The sequence below is a fragment of the Chelonoidis abingdonii genome, chromosome 3 (genome assembly GCF_003597395.2).
Source record: "Chelonoidis abingdonii isolate Lonesome George chromosome 3, CheloAbing_2.0, whole genome shotgun sequence".
Classification (NCBI taxonomy): Eukaryota; Metazoa; Chordata; order Testudines; family Testudinidae; genus Chelonoidis; species Chelonoidis abingdonii.
The window spans coordinates 137,725,865-137,744,971 of NC_133771.1; the positions used below are offsets into that span (position 1 = coordinate 137,725,865).

The 19,107-nt window shown below is 39.6% G+C and overlaps 1 protein-coding gene across 8 annotated transcripts in view; it reads right to left on the minus strand.

Annotated features, from left to right (window-relative positions):
* Window positions 1-19,107, minus strand: part of SIPA1L2 (signal induced proliferation associated 1 like 2) — a 277,958-nt gene that overhangs the window by 17,477 nt on the left and 241,374 nt on the right. For 4 of the 8 annotated variants that reach the window (XM_075064154.1, XM_075064152.1, XM_032790744.2 and 1 more), the window contains 3 exons: window positions 16,729-16,882; window positions 13,288-13,507; window positions 388-519 (listed from right to left, as the gene is read on the minus strand). In XM_075064154.1, coding sequence (XP_074920255.1) covers window positions 388-519; window positions 13,288-13,507; window positions 16,729-16,882 — 506 coding nt within the window. The remainder of the gene's footprint in view (window positions 1-387; window positions 520-13,287; window positions 13,508-16,728; window positions 16,883-19,107) is intronic. The other 4 variants (XM_075064151.1, XM_075064156.1, XM_075064155.1 and 1 more) reach the window with 1 other exon arrangement.

A 19,107-nucleotide genomic window follows, 5' to 3' on the forward strand; every position in this document is an offset into this window, starting at 1 on the left:
TCAAAGAGATGGACTATGTCATTTTCTCCAGCTTAATCTGAATTATAGTCCAATTCTGCAAGACTGCTCTACTTCTTGACTGCACACTATTTTTGAAAACATATCAATAGACATTTTAATACTTGTACCACTGCAATATTCTTCTGAGGGCTTATTATGCAAGTTAGGGGAAGGGGCAACATCACCTGGACTGCACATGCAGAGTTGATAGCAGCCACACAGTAAATATTGTGTCCAACACGTTTCCTCATTTGAAAGTAATTAATATTACAAAAAGGATAGAAAAGGCTAACTACTGAGATAAATAAGATTTTTCTTATTCAAAATGAGCATATGGAAAATACAGGAAAAACTTGGAAGATCAGTCTTCATGCTGAATTTTCTTACCTTCAAATGCTCGTGCAGCATCCACCAGGTTGGACCAGTCTAGTTCTGCAGCAGTGTCTGGAAGGGGCATCAGGCCAGGATCATTGAATTTGGCTCTATCAGACAAGGAGCCATCTGAGAACCAGAATTCATCTATCAACAAACACAAAAATTAGTCTTCTTATGATAACAGTCTATATTTAGTTCTGAGGCTATTAGAATTAAATTTCAAATATATATATAGCCAAAGGGTGCTCATCTTCACTTTTCCCTTGTCCCCTGCTTTTTATATATATATACGGGCCAGTACCTGCCTGTCCGTCTGGATCTGGAAGTCCCACAGAATCTTAGCCCTGCTATTCTCCACAACCTTCTGTGGAATCTCCCATCTGGTCTTGGGAGGGTCTAGCCCATACGCTGTGCAGATGTTCCTGTACACAATGCCAGCCACTTGGTTGTGCCGTTCAGTGTATGCTGTTCTGCTGCGCATCTTACATCTGCCACTATGTGTTGGACTGTCTTGAGGCCTCTCTGCACAGTCTGCACAGTGGCAGGATGTAAGATGCAGGCAGGAAAGCATACACTGAACGGCACAACCAAGTGGCTGGCATTGTGTACAGGAACATCTGCACAGCGTATGGCTAGACCCTCCAAGACCAGATGGGAGATTCCACAGAAGGTTGCGGAGAATAGCAGGGCTAAGATTCTGTGGGACTTCCAGATCCAGACGGACGGACAGGCAGGTACTGGCCAATCAACCAGACATCGGTAATAGACAAGGACCAGAAGACAGCGTGGTGATAAATATAGCAGTGCCAAGTGACAGCAACATCAGGAAGAAGGAATATGAGAAGCTGGAGAAGTACCAGGGCCTGAAAGAGGAACTCGAGAGGATGTGGAAGTGAAGGCCAAAGTGGTCCATGGTGGTAGGAGCACTCGGGGCTGTGACTCCTAAGCTGGGTGAGTGGCTCCAACAGATCCAGGAACAACATCAGAGCTGTCTATCCAGACAAAGGATGCAGTGCTAGTAGGAACAGCTAAGATACTGCGCAGAACCCTCAAACTCCCAGGCCTCTGGTAGAGGACCCGAGGTTGAGGAAGACACATACCACCCATAGGGGTGAGAGGGGAATTTTTATATATTTTTATATATATATATATATATATATATATATATATATATATATAAACGCTTAGTGTCAGCATAACATTTTAAGTGGCATTGGACTGAGGGAGAATGAGAAGGAAAGAAGATTTTTTAAAAAGAATATTCTCTTCCTAACCACCACTTTACATAAGAGAGCATATTAATATTATAAATAGACAGAACACAGTTATAAACAGTAGAATATTACAGAACCCAAATATTTGCTTTTTTAAGATCCTTTGTGAAGAGAAAGTTGCTAGACACACATATAGATCCATATTTTCAGAAAGCCCATGAAACCACACATGCAGAATTTGTGTACATATACAGTTATATACACAAAAACGAGATGTGCTCAGATTATGAGCGCAGGTATAGAGACTGCTTTGAAAATTATGCCCACGTTCCACCCAATATTCAGAAACTTTCCCTTTTTAGTTTATCAATTTGTTCTAACCTCAAAAAGAAAAATTATATTCAGATCTAAAAATGCTCTTTCAGTTTTATATTGACAAAGAATATATCTAAGGAAGTGATAGATTTCAACATATTGTAACACTATTTCCAGAATGAACTGCAACTCTTACTATACAATAGATACAGCACAAATTTGTATTAGAGCACAAGCTCTCATTTATCATTAATAATAAGTGATATTGAGCTTTTAGGTTATACAGCGTTTTACAAACATACTATGAATTCACATTTCAGAAGGAATAAAAGATTTTCATATTCCACTTTGGGAATTACTTTACATTTTCATTTTCAAGCCAGATGATCTTTACAAAGGAGAACCAATAACAGTCTTCAAATATGTTATTGGTTATCACAAAGAGGACTGTGATCAATTGTTCTCATTATCTACTTAAGATAGGATAAGCAGTAGTGGGGTTAATCAGTAGCCAGGCAGATTTAGGTTAGATACATATCTACCTCAATATAATGCTGTCCTTGGGAGCCAAAAAATCTTACTGTATTACAGGTGAAACCGCGTTATATTGAACTTGCTTTGATCCACCAGAGTGTGCAGCCCCAACCCACGGAGCACAGCTTTACTGTGTTATATACGAATTCGTGTTATATCGAGTCGCGTTATATTGAGGTAGAGGTGTATTAGGAAAACTTTCTAACCGTAAGGGATTTAACTGCTGGAATAGTCTTCCAAGGAAGATTCTGGAATCCCCATCATTGGAGGTTTTTAAAAACAGGTTGGATAAACACCTGTCAGGGATGGTCTAGGTTTATTTGGTCCTGCCTCAGTGCATGAAGGTGGACTTGATGATTTTGAGGTCCCTTCCAACCCTGCACTATGATTCTGTGATCTAGCTGTATATTGATGTATACATGCAGACAATATAATAAATACTGAGGTTAGAAATACTGACATTCATGAAAGTAGATATAACAAGTAGATTTAATCACATTAGGGAGAAGAGAACATTAATTTTATACTAATAAGATTAATGACTAATGTTATTTCATTAAATGTCATTCAGCAAAAAAGTTATTCTGCTTCAACCCTTTTAAAACAAAAAAGAAAGTGTGGTTAAATCAGAAGTTTAAAAAAAATATTTAAAAAAATACACAAGTTTTTCCTCCCTCCAGTCCTTCCCCAGATATAGGCTATAATATGTTTGAGGAATATTTTTCTCACCACTGTACCATCTAAGAAAAATTAAAAAGTGTTTTTTCACAAGAAACAATGCACACAGATAACATGGAATATCTTCCTATTGTATGAAAAAGGCATGGTATCATTTGTCAAGATATTAATGGAAGAATATAGTATACAGTCTGTATAAATTAAAGTTTGTATGTAAACACAACAAGCATAAAGTGTCACAGTACATTCTATTGCATGCAGCAGCCTCTAACAGAATGAATTATCTTTCTCATGGAGAAGATGGGATGGAGGAGCAAGTATGCAATCCTCAATAAAAACATTGGGGGAGAGGGGCTTGCATCCTTAATAGGATGCAAGAGATAAAAATCTATAGACCATGGGATTTTTCTGTCTTATCCTGCAGTTTATATGCAAGGTATTCCATTATTAAGTTTTGATGGAGTAACTAAGAAAGTATGCAGTTAGTCTGTTTAGTAGAATTTGCTGTAACATGTGTCTCTACAGAACCTCAGGAATCCAAAAGTAGATTTTATATCAAATGGAATTTTAGCATACAAATATACTCTCTTCCCACTTCCTGCCTATATTAATCGCAGAAAACATTAGAAGTGTCCGAGGGTGAAATCATACTTGGGACTGATCATGGAACAATCTCTTGCATATACGGCTTGGAGTCTGTGAAAGCCCTTTGTAGAATAAGATAAATACTTGTGTATTCTGGTGCTTTACAAAAAGGGAAACCTTCTTTACAGACAGGAGATCTTATTTGAAAGCTGGTCATCCAGTTCCTTTCCTAGAGGTGTTCAGTCACTTTAGAAGAATCCCTGCTTTTGTGTGATAAGTCAATAGAAGATGAAAGTGAAACCTGTCAGAAAAGTGTCTACTTGATAACATTCTGCTGGTTTCCCAAATTGGAGTGTAGAATTGATTTAGTCACCAGTAATCATCTCATTTTATACATCTCTGTGAGGACCTAAATTCATAGGATCTACACTACTTGGTCCAGGGTAGACAGAGGGCTTTAATAGCAGAAAGCCTGCTGGATGAAGAGAGGTTTTGGTTATTGAGAGGTCCAGGGCTGCTGCAACCATTTAGGCGATGGCTAGGATTTGGGGGGTGCCATTTTCTTCAGCAGCAACCGCGGCGGCCAGATCTTCGGCCGCTCCGATCACCACCGGCATTTAGGCGGAGGGAGCTGGGGCAGGGGAGTGTGGGGAGGGCCGCCTGCAGCAAGTAAGGTGGGGCAGCACGCAGGGGAACTCCCTGCCCCAGCTCACCCCTGTCCCACCTCCTCCTCAAGCATGCCATGGCCGCTTCACTTCTCCTGCTCCCAGGCTTGCAGCGCCTAAGCTGATTGGTGCCGCAAGCCTGGGAGGCAGAAGAAGTGAAGAAACTCACCCCTGCCCCGCCTCCTCCCTGAGCACACCGTCGCTGCTTCACTTCTCCTGCCTCTCAGGCTTGTGGCGCCAATCAGCTTAGGCGCCGCAAGCCTGGGAGGCGGGAGAAATGAAGCAGCGAAGGCGTGCTCGGGGTGTTCGTGCTCTTAGTAGAGGTGAGCTGGGGCGGGAGGGGGGTGCCTCAGGGTGGAGGGTGGGGAGCTGCCACAAGGGGGGTGCCTCAGGGTGGAGGACGGGAGAAGCCGCAGGGAGGGGGGCGCCTCAGGGCAGGGGCGTGTGCAGGCAAGAGTGCCAGGTGGAAGTTTCGCCTACAGCCCAAAACATCCTTGCACCAGCCCTGGAGAGGTCTGAAACCTCACAGTGTCTACAATGAAGGAAGAAATAAGGAGGAGTAACAACAGTCCAGGCATCAGCATGCCATGACAGACCATTATTTAAAAAAATCTAAACAGAGAAAGAAAAGCATATTCTGGTGTACTAACAGTGCAAAAAACTCCTGAGTTTCTTGAGCTTCAGGGAAGGATTCTTCCATGCCGTTTGCATTTTGGGTGTGGTCTGAGTTTAGGAGAGAAAAGACTATGCCCTCTGGGACAACAATACATGCATTAACCCATAGTTGTAAAGAAAATATTTGTGTGTGTTAAGTCCATGCTTTTTGGTACAGTTATTGATCTTGTGACTTCCAGTTCTTTTATATAGAAACCACCATGACCATACCATCAAACTTTATTCATTTTCACTTCTCTTTTATTATTGCAGAGAAGTGATATAAAGCAACTTTGATAACATTTTCAGCATTTTCTTATTTAAAACTTATAGGTTCCAAAGCAGTTCTCCTAAAATCAACTGACATTAGTGCCAAAAAATCTCCTTATTCAGAGACAGATTTCTTATTTATATAAGGGTAAACAGATTTATCTTATCTGGTCCGTCCTGCTACCAAGGCAACTATCCTGTTTCTGTCAATGGGAGTTGTAAGTTCTCCTCTCATGAAGAGATCTTAAGTTATGCGGGGGGGAGAGTTACTATATACTTCATGTGCCATATACTGGGTAATGACATGAGAGGACTCCACGTTTCTAAAACTAAACTGACTATTAAGAGAACTATTTACAAAGATACTGCAACTGCAGCTGGCATTTAAGCCATATTCACACAGACTGGTGTCCTTATGCCTCTTCCAAACTCTTCCCTCCAAGCTCCAAGCAGCTTGCAACACTGCACACAGCTGAATTACTTTGTTCCTCTACACCATTCACTTTTATAGGCAACACTGTGTAAATCAAGATGTCAGGTTCTCTTTGAAGTCATGACTGTGAGCACTCCCCAAGCTAACAGTTATAAGATCCATAAAGGATATCTCAAATCACCCTTGCAAGGGAACGCAAGCACCCCATGTGCTCCAGCAACAAGTTCTTTGCCCAGCAATTATCACCATATGTAAAAGACCCAAAAGAATAAAGTAATAGAAATGTTACAGAGCATTCAGTTTCGAAGAGGATGGTTGGCAAGCCATTATGTATTTATTTTCAGAGGACAGTTACAGATAAGTAGTTCCCTCTTCTTTAAAAGTAAGCTTCATTAAAGATTCCCTCTTCTGGAGATTAAAAAGCTCCAGGGTTATTCAAAACAAAACAAAAGATGCACATAGAATGTGAATACAGGGTAAATGTACCTTTATTCTGAATGGTGGGATACCAGTTTTCAAGTTTTAACCATTTCTCTAAAGTAGGGTTGTCAAGTGATTAAAAAAATTGTGATTAATCATGCGATTAAAAAAAATTAATTGTGTTTAATCACAGTTTAATAGAATAACTATCGAAATAGTTTGGGATATTTTCAAATATATTGATTTCAATTACAACACAGTATACAAAATGTACAGTGCTCACTTTATATAATTTTGATTACAAATATTTGCACTGGAAAAATGGCAAACAAAATAAATAGCATTTTTCAATTCACCTAATACAAGTACTGTAATGCAATCTCTTTATTATGAAAGTGAACGACAGTGCGAATTATGTGCAAAAAACTGCATCAAATAACGTGAAACCAGCTACAGAGCCTACAAGACTCAATCCAGTCCCACTTCTTGTTTAGACCAAGCGCTCAAACAAGTTGTGTATACTTAGCCAGATAATGCTCCCATGAACTTCTTGTTTATAATATCACCTGAAGTGAGAAACAGGCATTCACATGGCACTGTTATAGCCAGTGTTGCAAGATATTGATGTGTCAGATGCACTAAAGATCATACGCCCCTTCATGTTTCACCACACTGTTCAAGAGGACATGTGTCCATGCTGATAAAAGGTCTGTTTTGGAACCACCAAAGCAATATGGATACTGCGCGAGTCAGATGCCACCAGCAGAAAGGTGATTTTCTTTTTTGGTGGTTGGGTTCCGTAGTTTTCACATCAGAGTGTTGCTCCTTTAAGATTTCTGAAAGCATGCTCCAACACCTCATCCCTCTCAGATTTTGGAAGGCACTTCAGATTCTTAAACCTTGGGTTGAGTGCTGTAGCTATCTTTAGAAATCTCACACTGGTACCTTCTTTGTGTTTTGTCAAATCTACAGTTAAAGTGTTCTTAAAATGAACACTATGTGCTGGGTCATCATCTGAGACTGCTGGAACATGAAATACATGGCAGAATGCAGGCAAAACAGAGTAGGAGACATGCAGTTCTCCTCCAAGGAGTTCAGTCACAAATTTAATTAATGCATTATTTTTTTAACAAGCATAATCAGCATGGAAGCATGTCCTCTTGGAACGGTGGCCAAAGCATGAAGGGGCATATGAATGTTTAGCATGTAAATACCTTGCAATGCTGGCTACAGAAGTGCCATGCAAATGCTTGTTCTCACTTCCAGCATTATCCCCGTAAATGTAATCAAACTTGTTTGTCTTAGCAATTGGCTGAACAAGAAGTAGGACTGAGTGGACTTCTAGGCTCTAAAGTTTTACACTGTTTCGTTTTTGAGTGCAGTTCTGTAACAAAAAAAATCTGCATTTGTAAGTTGCACTTACATAATAAAGAGATGGCACTACAGTATGTATATTAGGTGAATTAAAAAATACTATTTATTTTGTTTGCATTTTTCCAGTGCAAATATTTGTAATAAAAATAATAATTTAAAGTGAGCACTGTACACTTTGTATACTGTGCTGTAATTGAAATTGATATATTTAAAAACGTAGAAAAACATCCATAAATATTTAATACATTTCAATTGGTAGTCTATTGTTTAACAGTGCGATTAAAACTGCAATTAACCACGATTAATTTTTTTGAGTTAATCGTGTGAGTTAACTGCAATTAATTGATGGCCCTACTCTAAAGCTATGTAGATATCTTTTTATATTTGCAAAGAAGGAAAATAAGATATCCTAGAAAAAGGTTCCACAGTAGACTAAATCTTAACTCCTGACTGGAAGCTGAATCTGAGCAACAGAGTATAATCTGAGTATACTCAGTTAATATAAGATACTGCCTTGTAAATCTCCAAGATAAAAACAGATCAGAAGTTTGCTGCCATAAGAGATTCACTCCACACCAAAGAAACCTTGACATAACCCTACAAGCTGCAGGCCTGCCATGGTATAACAATGAAACAGCTATTGAGAAATGTGGTCTCCCTGGAAACCACACAATCTATTGAGTTAGTGTCAGCTGAAACAAAGGTGCGTGTATTTTTTAAAGGCTTTAGTTTTCTCCAAATAAAAGCCAAAGGATCTTTTGGCATCAAGTTTATCATAGGATCATAGAGAAGAGTTTCACCATGATAGATAAGTGAGTGTGGAAGAATGCAAGCAAGAGGACTGAATGATTGAAGCAGAACTCAATTACTATCTTAGGCCATTATCTGGTATTTGTCCATAACACTATCTTACCTTTGAAGGATTTAGTTTAAAGTGAACAGTCAGTGAAACTCAATCTCAATCACTGAGTGGAAGTCACTGCAACCCGAAAGGTGATTTACCATATAAAAAAACCCTTGATTTCAGAGGTTAGCAAGTGGTTTGATAGTAGCTTTCAACAGCTCAGTTAAAATCATATTAACAATCCATGACACAAAGGTTTTTCTAATTTTAAATGTATCATGTGCCACATTATCCTAATGGTTCTGAAGGATCAGTTGATTACCTACTTAAGGATTAAGAGACCTGTGGCACCTTATAGACTAACAGATGTATTGGAGCATAAGCTTTCATGGGTGAATACTGACAGGGCTGCCTAGAGGATTCAGGTGGCCTGGGGCAGGGCTGGGTCTTCGGTGGCAATTCAGTGGCGGGTCCCTCTTGAAGGGAAGGGCCCGCCGCCGAAGAATGAAGCGGCGGCATTAGAACTGCTGCCAATCGCAGCTTCCCCCCGCCCCGCTACTTGCGGCGGTGCTTGTACTCAGCAGGTGGCGCTCTGAGGCTTCGGCAGCACTTCAGCGGTGGGTCCTTCACTCGCTCCGAGTCTTCTGCTGCACTGAAGGGCCTGCTGCCAAAGTGCAGCTGAAAACCCGGAGCAGCTCGCGGGGTCCAGGGCAAATCGCCCCACTTGCCCTCCCTCCCCGCTCTGGGCAGCCCTGAATACTGACGAAGTGGGTATTCACCCATGAAAGCTTATGCTTCAATACATCTGTTAGTCAATAAGGTGCCACAGGACTCTCTTGCTTTATACAGATCCAGACTAACACAGCTACCCCTCTGATACTTAAGGATAAGCATCATTGAAAATAAGGATCATTGAACATCTTCACCTAAGCTTAGTCAGAACCTTTGTTATCAGAGATAATGGATACATATGTAAACTTACCTCAGCAGTGAATAAAAAACAAAGTGTCTGTTCGCAGTGCATTTTCTTTCTGGTGCCTCGTGAAGAACACTGGTATTTTGTACAGAGGTGTTCTGGAAATATCTATCTCCAGTGTTCCCCACTTGATAAATCTACCACCTCTTTATCCAGGGAACATTCTTGTTCTTCATTACTGATCAGCTTAGCATCTTTCCATTTATGGGTTTTCCTTTCCCGTCTGAGTGCCAACTGACAATGTCTTATGACAGCATCCAAATTCTACACTTACATGTCTCCTGTGTCAAGAAGCATTGAACTTATTCCACCCTGCTTATCTGCTAATAATAAGATCACCTGGCAATTCAATCAGGATCTGGTTTTTGAACACTACATTTACAAAGATCTTTGTCCATGAAAGTTATGTAGGTCCTCAAGATGGACTGTAAACATAAGGAACCTTCATTCCAAAACCTCTAAGCATTTTAAATCAGGGTGAGGAACAGAGATCTCTTTCTAAGGGCATGTCTTCACTAGCAACGTTAAAGTGCTGCCATGGCAGTGCTTTTATGTGGCTGTGTAGTCGTGGCACCACTGGTTAAAAAAAAACAACACTTTCGTGAGGGGAGTAGCTACCACTCCCAGTGCTGGTGAACTGTCTACACTGGTACTTTACAGCACTGAAACTTGCAGTGCTCAGGGGGATGTTCTTTCCACAGCCCCGAGCGAGAAAGTTGCAGTGCTGTAAAGTGCCAGTATAGAGAAGCCCTAAGATGTGCACCTGAGAGGACATGCACTAGTCTTCCTAGTCTTGCAAAATGCTCAGTGAGTGTCATTCAACAGGGGCAGCCAAAACAGCTGCACAGTGCGAGCTTGAAACTGGGCTCCCTTCGCTCTCTTTGCTGTAGTCTCAGAGCAGAGAGTGTGAGGGGAGCCCAGATCAGAGCTGCAATTCCTTACCATCCCTAAAATGTGGGAGGCAGAACCAGTATAGGCCTGCAGGGAGAATGAGTGAGGATTTCAGTACTTTCCTTCCCCTCTCACTGTCTCCAACCACCACATAAAAGGCGTCAAAAATCCATTTGCAAGATGTGAATAGGAATTTGGAATGGGTAAATAAGATTACTGGATCCAGAAAGCAGAGCAGAGCAAATGGAACTGCAGGTTCCTTCCCTGCAGGAAAGTAAAGTATCAAGTCTAGGAGAAAAGGAAGATGGAACGGGAACAGAGTGGTTCAGGAACTTCTGAATGGAGCATGTGGGGAGTAGCTGAGAACAAGCTTGTGAATACATGTGGTTGAGAAAATTGCTGCAGATATGAATGAATATATAAGCAGATGGGCTCCTTCACCTGCTCCAGAACAGAGTTCCCACAAAAGTTGTGTCATGTCGAAAGTTACCTTCATCATTAGCTTTTGGTTGTATTCACAAAAGGGATTAAAATAAGCCACCTCAAAATCCAAATTTTCTGTCTCGTCTTGGCTTCTCCCATTTGTCCAAAAGTCTGACAAGTAACATAATTTGCTTAAATGAAGACGGCAGGCTAATCAATAGTTTATGGTGTTCCAGGTGATTTATCGCACAAATACAATTGAAACTGAGGTAGCTGGAGGCCTTGGACAGTTGCAGTCTCAGGGGTAGAGGGCAGAGCTGGCTGAAAGTTGGGAGTTCACTAGGCTCTTGGTGCAGACTTGCTTTGGCACTTGCAGAAAGGGAATGCCTGGCTTCAAAAAGTGTCTGTTTTGAAAACAACCAGAGGGGCAAAGATGACATCTGAGTTTCAACATGTTCTGTTGACATACATGCACTGGGTCTTGCTGATGCTGCCTCCAGGGTGTCAAGGAACAGCTTTGGGCCTCACATGTTGGGTCTTTGCAACTGTGGGAGGTATCAATACAGAGTCTCGATACCCAGCTGTTACTCTTGATTCTGGGTCACTTGAAGCCAAAAACTTCAGGGCCTCTGGGTTGATTTCACATTAGACTTAAATGAAACATGAGAGGAGACTAGGGAGCTTTCTGATGCTCTGTCTATGACTTGATGGTTTACAGTGACATTGCCAGCAAATCTCAAAGTTAAGTCTGTCAGTCTGTTCTGAAGCACATAATTCAGTAGTTAGGCCTGTCCATTAAGGACATGGTCTGGACAGTTTTTTATAATAATATTATTAGTTATTATTTCTTTGATCTTACTTCTGTCCATCCCTGCAAGACTTCAATGGGACTTGTGCTCCTAAGTAATTTAAGTGCTTAAGTCACTAACTTCTAACCATAAGTGCCTAAATATGGAGTTAAGAACCCAGTCTGGCTCCTATTTTTGAAAAAATTGGCCTAATTCCAATATTAAGGTACCTAAATAAAAGTGGCTAGTTTTTCAGAAGAGCTGCTCCTATAAGAACACACTGGGTGAGACCAATGGTCCATCTGGCTCAGTATCCTGTCTTCTGACAGTGGCCAATGCCAGGTGTCCTAGAGGGAATGAACAGAACAGGTAATCAAGTGATCCATCCCCTGTCGCCCATTCCCAGCTTCTGGCAAACAGAGGCTAGGCACACCATCCCTGTCCACTCTGGCTAACAGCCATTGATGGGCCTATCCTTCTTGAACTTATTTAGCACTTTTTTGAACCCTGTTATAGTCTGCGCCTTCACAACATCCTCTGGCAAAGAGTTCCACAGGTTGACAGTGCATTGTGTGAAGTAATACTTCCTTTTGTTTGTTTTAAACCTGCTGCCTATTACTTCCATTTGATGACCCTGAGTTCTTGTGTTATGAGAAGGATTAAATAACACTTCCTTATTTACTTTCTTCACACTAGTCATGATTTTATAGACCTCTATCATATCCTCCCTTATTTGTCTCTTTTCCAAGCTGAAAAGTCCCAGTCATTAATCTTTCCTCATATGGAAGCTGTTCCATACCCCTAATCATTTTTGTTTTCCTTTTTCTGTACCTTTTTCAATTCCAATACATCTTTTTTGAGATGCTGTGACCATATCTGCATGCAGTATTGAAGATGTGGGCATATCATGGATGTATATAGAGGCAACATGATATTGCCTGTCTTATTCTCTATCCCTTTCCTAATGATTCCCAACATTCTGTTATCTTTTTTGATTGCCACTGCACATTGAGTGGACACCTAAATTTCAGCACCCGAGTCTGAAAATTTTGGGCTTAGTACAGGTATTAGTATTTGCCATCCAAATATTTACCTTACAATTATTCTAGAGTAATCTTTGCCATCTATATTGATGGAATATATCCATACAATAAGATCTCATCTAACATACAAATGAAGAAACACCTATTTAAATCAATTTAACTTATCCCAAGACCACTGTTTCCTGCTACTAAAAAGTGATAAATGAATTGCTAAGTGCAGGGGTTTAATATTGTGAAGAAACCTCAGTAGATTCTATCTTGAAAAGGGGAACAAGGATCACAAGTGTGCATTAAGTTTTAAGATATTGTCACTAAGATAAATGGGCTATCTTCATATCAAACTTAATAGACAATGAAATGGATAACACTAATATATATTTGTTAACAGTTTGAATGCACTAGAAAAACAAATGGCAACAAAATAGAGAAACCAACTTAAATAAAAGCTTGTGAGACAAAGCTAGTTAGCTTTATTTAGCTGGATCATTCATTGGACTAAAACAGACAAATGAAAAGAGCTGTCTTGAGGCAAGCATTCTTTGCCTATCACTTGCTTTGTGAAAATCTACTTTGTGGAAAATGTCTCTCCAAATCTGGAAAAAAAAGTCTGAATTCTGATCACTAAATCAAATATAAACAGGCACTACTGACCAGACTCGATACTTGCTAGGGTCTCTAGAACATAAAATGCTGAAATAATTATGTAACTTGCCATTAAAAGAAAAATTATTTTAACATTTGGCAAGTCATTTGAGTTCACTAACAGAAAATCTGAAACCTGCTCATAACATGATCAATCACTTACTTCTTAGATTTCCCATTCCAAGAGCCAGACTCATTCTGGGAGGCAGAGTGCTGTGATATGGTGGGGTAGTGCTGAACAAAATATCGTTTGGCAAGGCTTGATCAAGCATTGAACTCCGTGAGCTAGCATATGAAGATCCTCTCCGATTACTACATATGCTCTCATCAGAAAGGGTGCGATAAAGCGTCCTCCTTGGAGATAGGTTCCCATAAAATGAAAACTAAATATTAAAATAGTTTTAGAAAGATGAATTGGTAAATAAATGAAAATACTGAACATATTTTACTAGTTAAAATAATTTCTATGATATTGTGAAAACTCTTGTAGTATTTATGTAGGCAGGCATAAAATATCAGTTTGGAATTCTTGAACTTGCAATAGAAGATCAAATATTAGTTCCAACACGTCAACTCTCCTGCAGCCTCAGTGGAGTTACTGGATTGGATTTTTATATTTTCTCTTGACATTTTGGAACACGTCACCATGAATTAATTAGATACTGCGTTGTTTTATTAATTCTGAAATGTTAAATGAAAGCTCCATAACCCTCTGACAGTAATGGCTTCCAGAAATATATATAAGATTACCATCTCTGGCAACATTTATTCAAGACCATACATAGGACTGCTTGATTTTAATTTGAAATGGCTAGGTTTTAATATCAAGCCATTCTGAAGTTATCAACTATATGTGAGGTGCAATCTAATTTATATGACAATAAAGCTGATTTAAAGCATTATAGCTGTCTAGATAACATGAAATATGCTTAAAACAAGATAATAGAGTTCAGTGAAAGCTGTTCTACCTTTTATAAAATTACTTAAAATACCATCTAAATGTCTAAAGTAAAATTATATCTGATTGTCCTAACTGGATCAAACTTGGCTATTTTACTTGAGAACCCTTTAATTCTATAGCAATGCAAAAATAGTTACTCTGCATGTCTACAGAGGTAATTTATTTGTACAAATGATCTTAAACTGGTATTCCTTGCTTATAAGAGTCCAACATCCTGACCTGCTTTCTTTATAAATAGTTTAGGCAGCAACTTCCTTTGCTGGATATATATCAAGTGAATGTCGCGCCAGAGTTAAAAATATCTACATTGTTGTGTTTCTGACAAATCTTCCTAACTGATGAATACTTCTCAAAGAAACAGAGGGAAACATTCAATCATGAAAAAGGATAATATACTAAGTACAAAATAGTATAATATACACTAGGGACCCATTTCAGGAAAGTATCCCTCTTCAGGACAGCACTGAAGCATGTACTTAACCGTAACCATGTGCTTAAGTCCAACTGAAGTCAATTGAGTTTAAGCAAATGTTTCAGTGCTGCCCTAAGCAGAACTTAAGCATATCCTGAAATTCTTTCCAGAGTCAGGGTCTAAAAACTACTATATTCTTTCAATATCTAGACTCTGATTCTGGAAAAAATGTAAGCATATGCTTAAGTCCATCCTGCATTAGGACTGCACTGAAACATTTGCTTAAAGCCCACTGACTTCAGTGCTTTCCTGAAGAGGGATGCTTTACTGAATTTGGGCCTCAGTGTGTAATGAACTATTTTTTTACAGAGTATATTTCCCTTTGAATGATTGAATGTTTCCCTCTGTTTCTTTGATGAGTATTCATCAGTTAGGAAGACCTGTCAAAAAAAAAAATAACGATGTAGATATTTTTAACTCTGGTGCTACATTCACTGTTTTAAAAAAGCCACTGCATCTATACTTACTTGATGGGTATCCAGAATAGAAAGTGTGCAACCCGTTATTTATAAAGAAAGCAGTGTAGACAGCCTCTTAGAATCAGAACTGCAGTCCAATTAGTTATTATATTAATAATGCGTCATTGTAGGAAAATATAACAAAAATTATCAGCTATTATTCCTAAACTTTCAGAGATTTTATATCTATATCTATATCTATCTGTATATATTTAACTTAATACATATGTTAAAAATAAACAATCTGACACCTTTTAAATTAAATTTAGCACATGAGGGTCCCACATATTACCTGTTTATACATGATGAACATGTTCTTCAGTATGTATTATAGACATAGCGGATTCAAGTACCATTGAGTTAATATCTATTTAAGAGCATTACTTCAAGTAATTAAATTGCTTGTGGTACCATTTCCTATTATGCAAAAAATGCATTGTCACTGGTATTTGCAGTTCAGAAAGCATACTGTAAGTTCAATATCAGTACTTTAATGAACTTTTTAACATGAACAACATTGTCTTTGTATGACAATCAGATCACAGCTTTCTGTGGGCAGACTATGAGACCTTTCCAACTAACATATACTTGCTCATAAGCCACATTTTTTTAGTAAAAAAGCGAAGCACCAGAGAAGGGTGTCACCTTAGGAATGGGTATAGCGAGGGAGAGGTGGGACACAGCCCCTCCCCCCAACAGAGGGAGCAAGGAGAAGCAGCACAGCCAGAAGGGAAGAGGCGGAGCCAGAGTCTCTCCGCTTCTGGCCACGCTGCTTTCCCCCAGCCTTCGAAGCAGCTGCAGCTCCGGAACTGGCAGGCTGCGGCCGCACCGCCCGGCCCGGCCCGCCGGAGCAGGCTGCGACCAGGCCAGAGACATCCTGCCCTGGTCCTCCCCATAGAAGGCGGGAAGCAATGGGGAGTGTGTGGAGGTCCTGGGCTAGAGGTGGGCTCATGTGGGGGGTGGTCACAGGGGTTACTCCCCTGACCCCCTCAGCTTATCCTCCCCCCAAAAATTTCCCCACCAGTTGCTGTCCTGGCCTGTCAGGGTAAGCCGCTGGCACGCCAGGACACTTTGTTTACTTAGGTTTACCTCTGTGCCTGCAGACCTTCTCGACCCACTAGCAGCTTATCCTGTTGGCCTGGGAGCCAAGGTTTGTTGACCCCTGAATTATAGGGTCGGCTTATGAATGAGTCATAAAAAAATTCCATTTTTACTTATCCATGTTGGGGGGTGGGGTCGGCTTATAAACGAACTGGCTTATGATCAAGTATATACGGTACTTATAATTAATATCTAAGTCACTGACTCATACAAACTTCACATCAGAGTTACTGTTGCTTGGAATCATGAAAGCCATGCCACTTTATTCAATTGCCTAACTTTAGGCACCTAGCTTTTAAAATACTGATCTCAGTCTTTGGACTTGTACTCAAAATTAACTAGGTGTTTGTACGAAAAAGCTCAGCTTTTAAATTTGAGAGAAGCATGTTTAAGAAACACTGAATGTAATCCACAATTGCCAAACACTAGGTATCATTTTATAGAGCAGGGTATGCATATTATGTGAATTACTGTCAGAATTCATAGTTTCTACCTACTATGTTTGGTTTATATAGAATGTTCTTGTCTAGTCTAAATCGATTTCAGAACTAAAAGTAGATGACTTCAGGTAATTGCCTCTTATACATGTAGAGCCAAAAAAGAATAGCTCACCTTTCTTCTACCCTCCTCCATAGTGAAACTATCTGGCAGCATCAGCTTCAGAAAATCTTCTTTGGACAAGACTTGCTGGCTTTCAGTAACTGCACTCCTCACAGAAGTCTGAAGCTGACTTGATGCAGACATATCATCCTCACCATACAGTCTGCTGAAACAATTGGTATATTACTATGGTAAGAAGTACTGGTCATGGATTTACAATACTGCATTTATTTTCATTTATGAAAACTAAAAGCTGCTGTATGAATCTCTCTCTCTCTGCATAGTGCATTGTTACCATCTCCCCCAATCATTTTAAATTTATGAATTAGTTTCAGTTTCACGATAGAATTTTTAAATTATTCAAAAAGTACTGAATTCCCAAGAAATGGGAAGAAACAAGCAGCATGTTTCTCAAAGCCTGCACTTTTCTTTTGTACACACTACACTTCTCTATTGTTTTGTTTATACTTAAAATATTTTGATCTGTGATAAATTATTAAACTTGTGCTTCCTGAGCAAATAAGAAAATCAATATCTTGTAGTGTGAAACTGTATGCAGCATCACAATCTGACAAAATCATCATGGTTCATCACTGGTAGCACCAAACATTCACTTGTAATCAATTTTGCCATGTGCCAAGCGCCTTTTATTATCAGCCATTTCACAAAGCTGTTTGGATAAATAAAACAGGCGCCTTCTTTAATTATCAGCATACAGAAATATATTTACATTCAACAAAAGACTGTCAAACTGAATTACTGTCTTTCAGCTCCCTTCCAGCAAGAAAGGAGAGAGATGATCTTAAAAGGTTTACTCTGGAAATGGAATCTGAGGAGCTGGAGATTCCCAAACACACAGTGCATACATTTGAGACCAATTACTTACTGCCAAGTGCAGCATAATCAGCAATTGTATTCTCAGCAGAGAGGAAATAGGCTTTGCAATGTTAAATTGTAATTCTCAGTGAATTATGTCTTACAGTGGCACAACCTTCAGCAAATGACCTGATTTTCATCACCACTGCTAATTTGAGATGCTATTTTATTTCAAACTAATTATCTTTGAAATAGAATCCCTTCCCTCCCCACTCCCACCCCTCATGATGCATGGAAAGCTTTCCTAGAGAGAGAAAAAGTTAAGCATTGCTCTAAAGCATAGAAAATTTATGAGAACATTTTTTCCTATGTGCAGGGTGGCCATCTTTGATTCACACTCTTCAGCTGGAGCTAGTCCTCACAGACATTTTTCAAAGTTCCTGCGTTTTTAGTCCAAAGGGAATGCTTAATTATGCAGTTTTCAATAAAAGTTTTCATTTCAAAACTGTAAAAAAGGTTGCAGGATCTCATTATGCAGAGGCCCATGGGACAACAGAGACTGCCACACTTTTAAAGAGGCAGCATTCTTATGACTGAACAATCTAATGAAAGCATGCTTATTCATAATATTAAGGCAAAACAAATGTGCAGTAAAGGCCACAACTGGGAGTAGTTGGTGCTCATCACTTTTGAAAATGAGGCAAATGTTGAAATATGGTTTTAAAGAGCCTAAAGTTAAGCTCCTACTTTTGAATATGTAAAATTTTGGCCGACATTTTTACGATAGATTTTGCTATAAATATTATGTAATATATATGAAACATTTACAGCATTCTAGATGTAATATTCATTTCCCTCTCCCACAGAATAAAGGATAGTCCACACATCACATTTAAAAATAAACTCCACGTGTTTTGCTGCCAGTCTGCCAAGATACACAGCGCTTTCTACTATGTAGAAAAGGAGCCAGAATCCGTTATTTATACTCAATAGGGAAGTAAGGGGATCATCATGGTACATGATTTTGAAGATAAAAAGAATATATAACTTGCCTTTATTATTATTATTATTATTACATGGCAGATCCAAACAGTACTTGTTGCTCCTATTATGCTGGTACAATAGGAAGGATGCAAAGCACCACCTGTAACCAAATCTGAGTAACTGCACCACATTCTGAACCAAGGCTTTCACTTCTGCACAGGAGGAGGAAGATCCTCCTGAGCTTTCCTAGTGCCAGGCAAGATACATTGCTGTTTATTAGAGGTGGTTGGAACATTTTCAGCAAAATGAAATTTTACTGAAATATGCTATTTCGTTGATGCCAGAACATTTCATAGAGATGTATAGATTTTAATCAAGTTTTTGAGAGAGATGTGCACTCAGACGGTTATGGCCCTGATCTGAATTGTGGGAGACCTTGGTTCAAGTCCCTTCTCTGCCCGATTCAGAGCCCACCATCCTAGATTACTCTGAATTGGGCAGAGCGGGGGCTTGAAACTTTGCTTCCCGTATCCCAGGCCAGGGCCCTGACCAGATACACATACATACACCTGTACCAAGGCCCACCCTGTC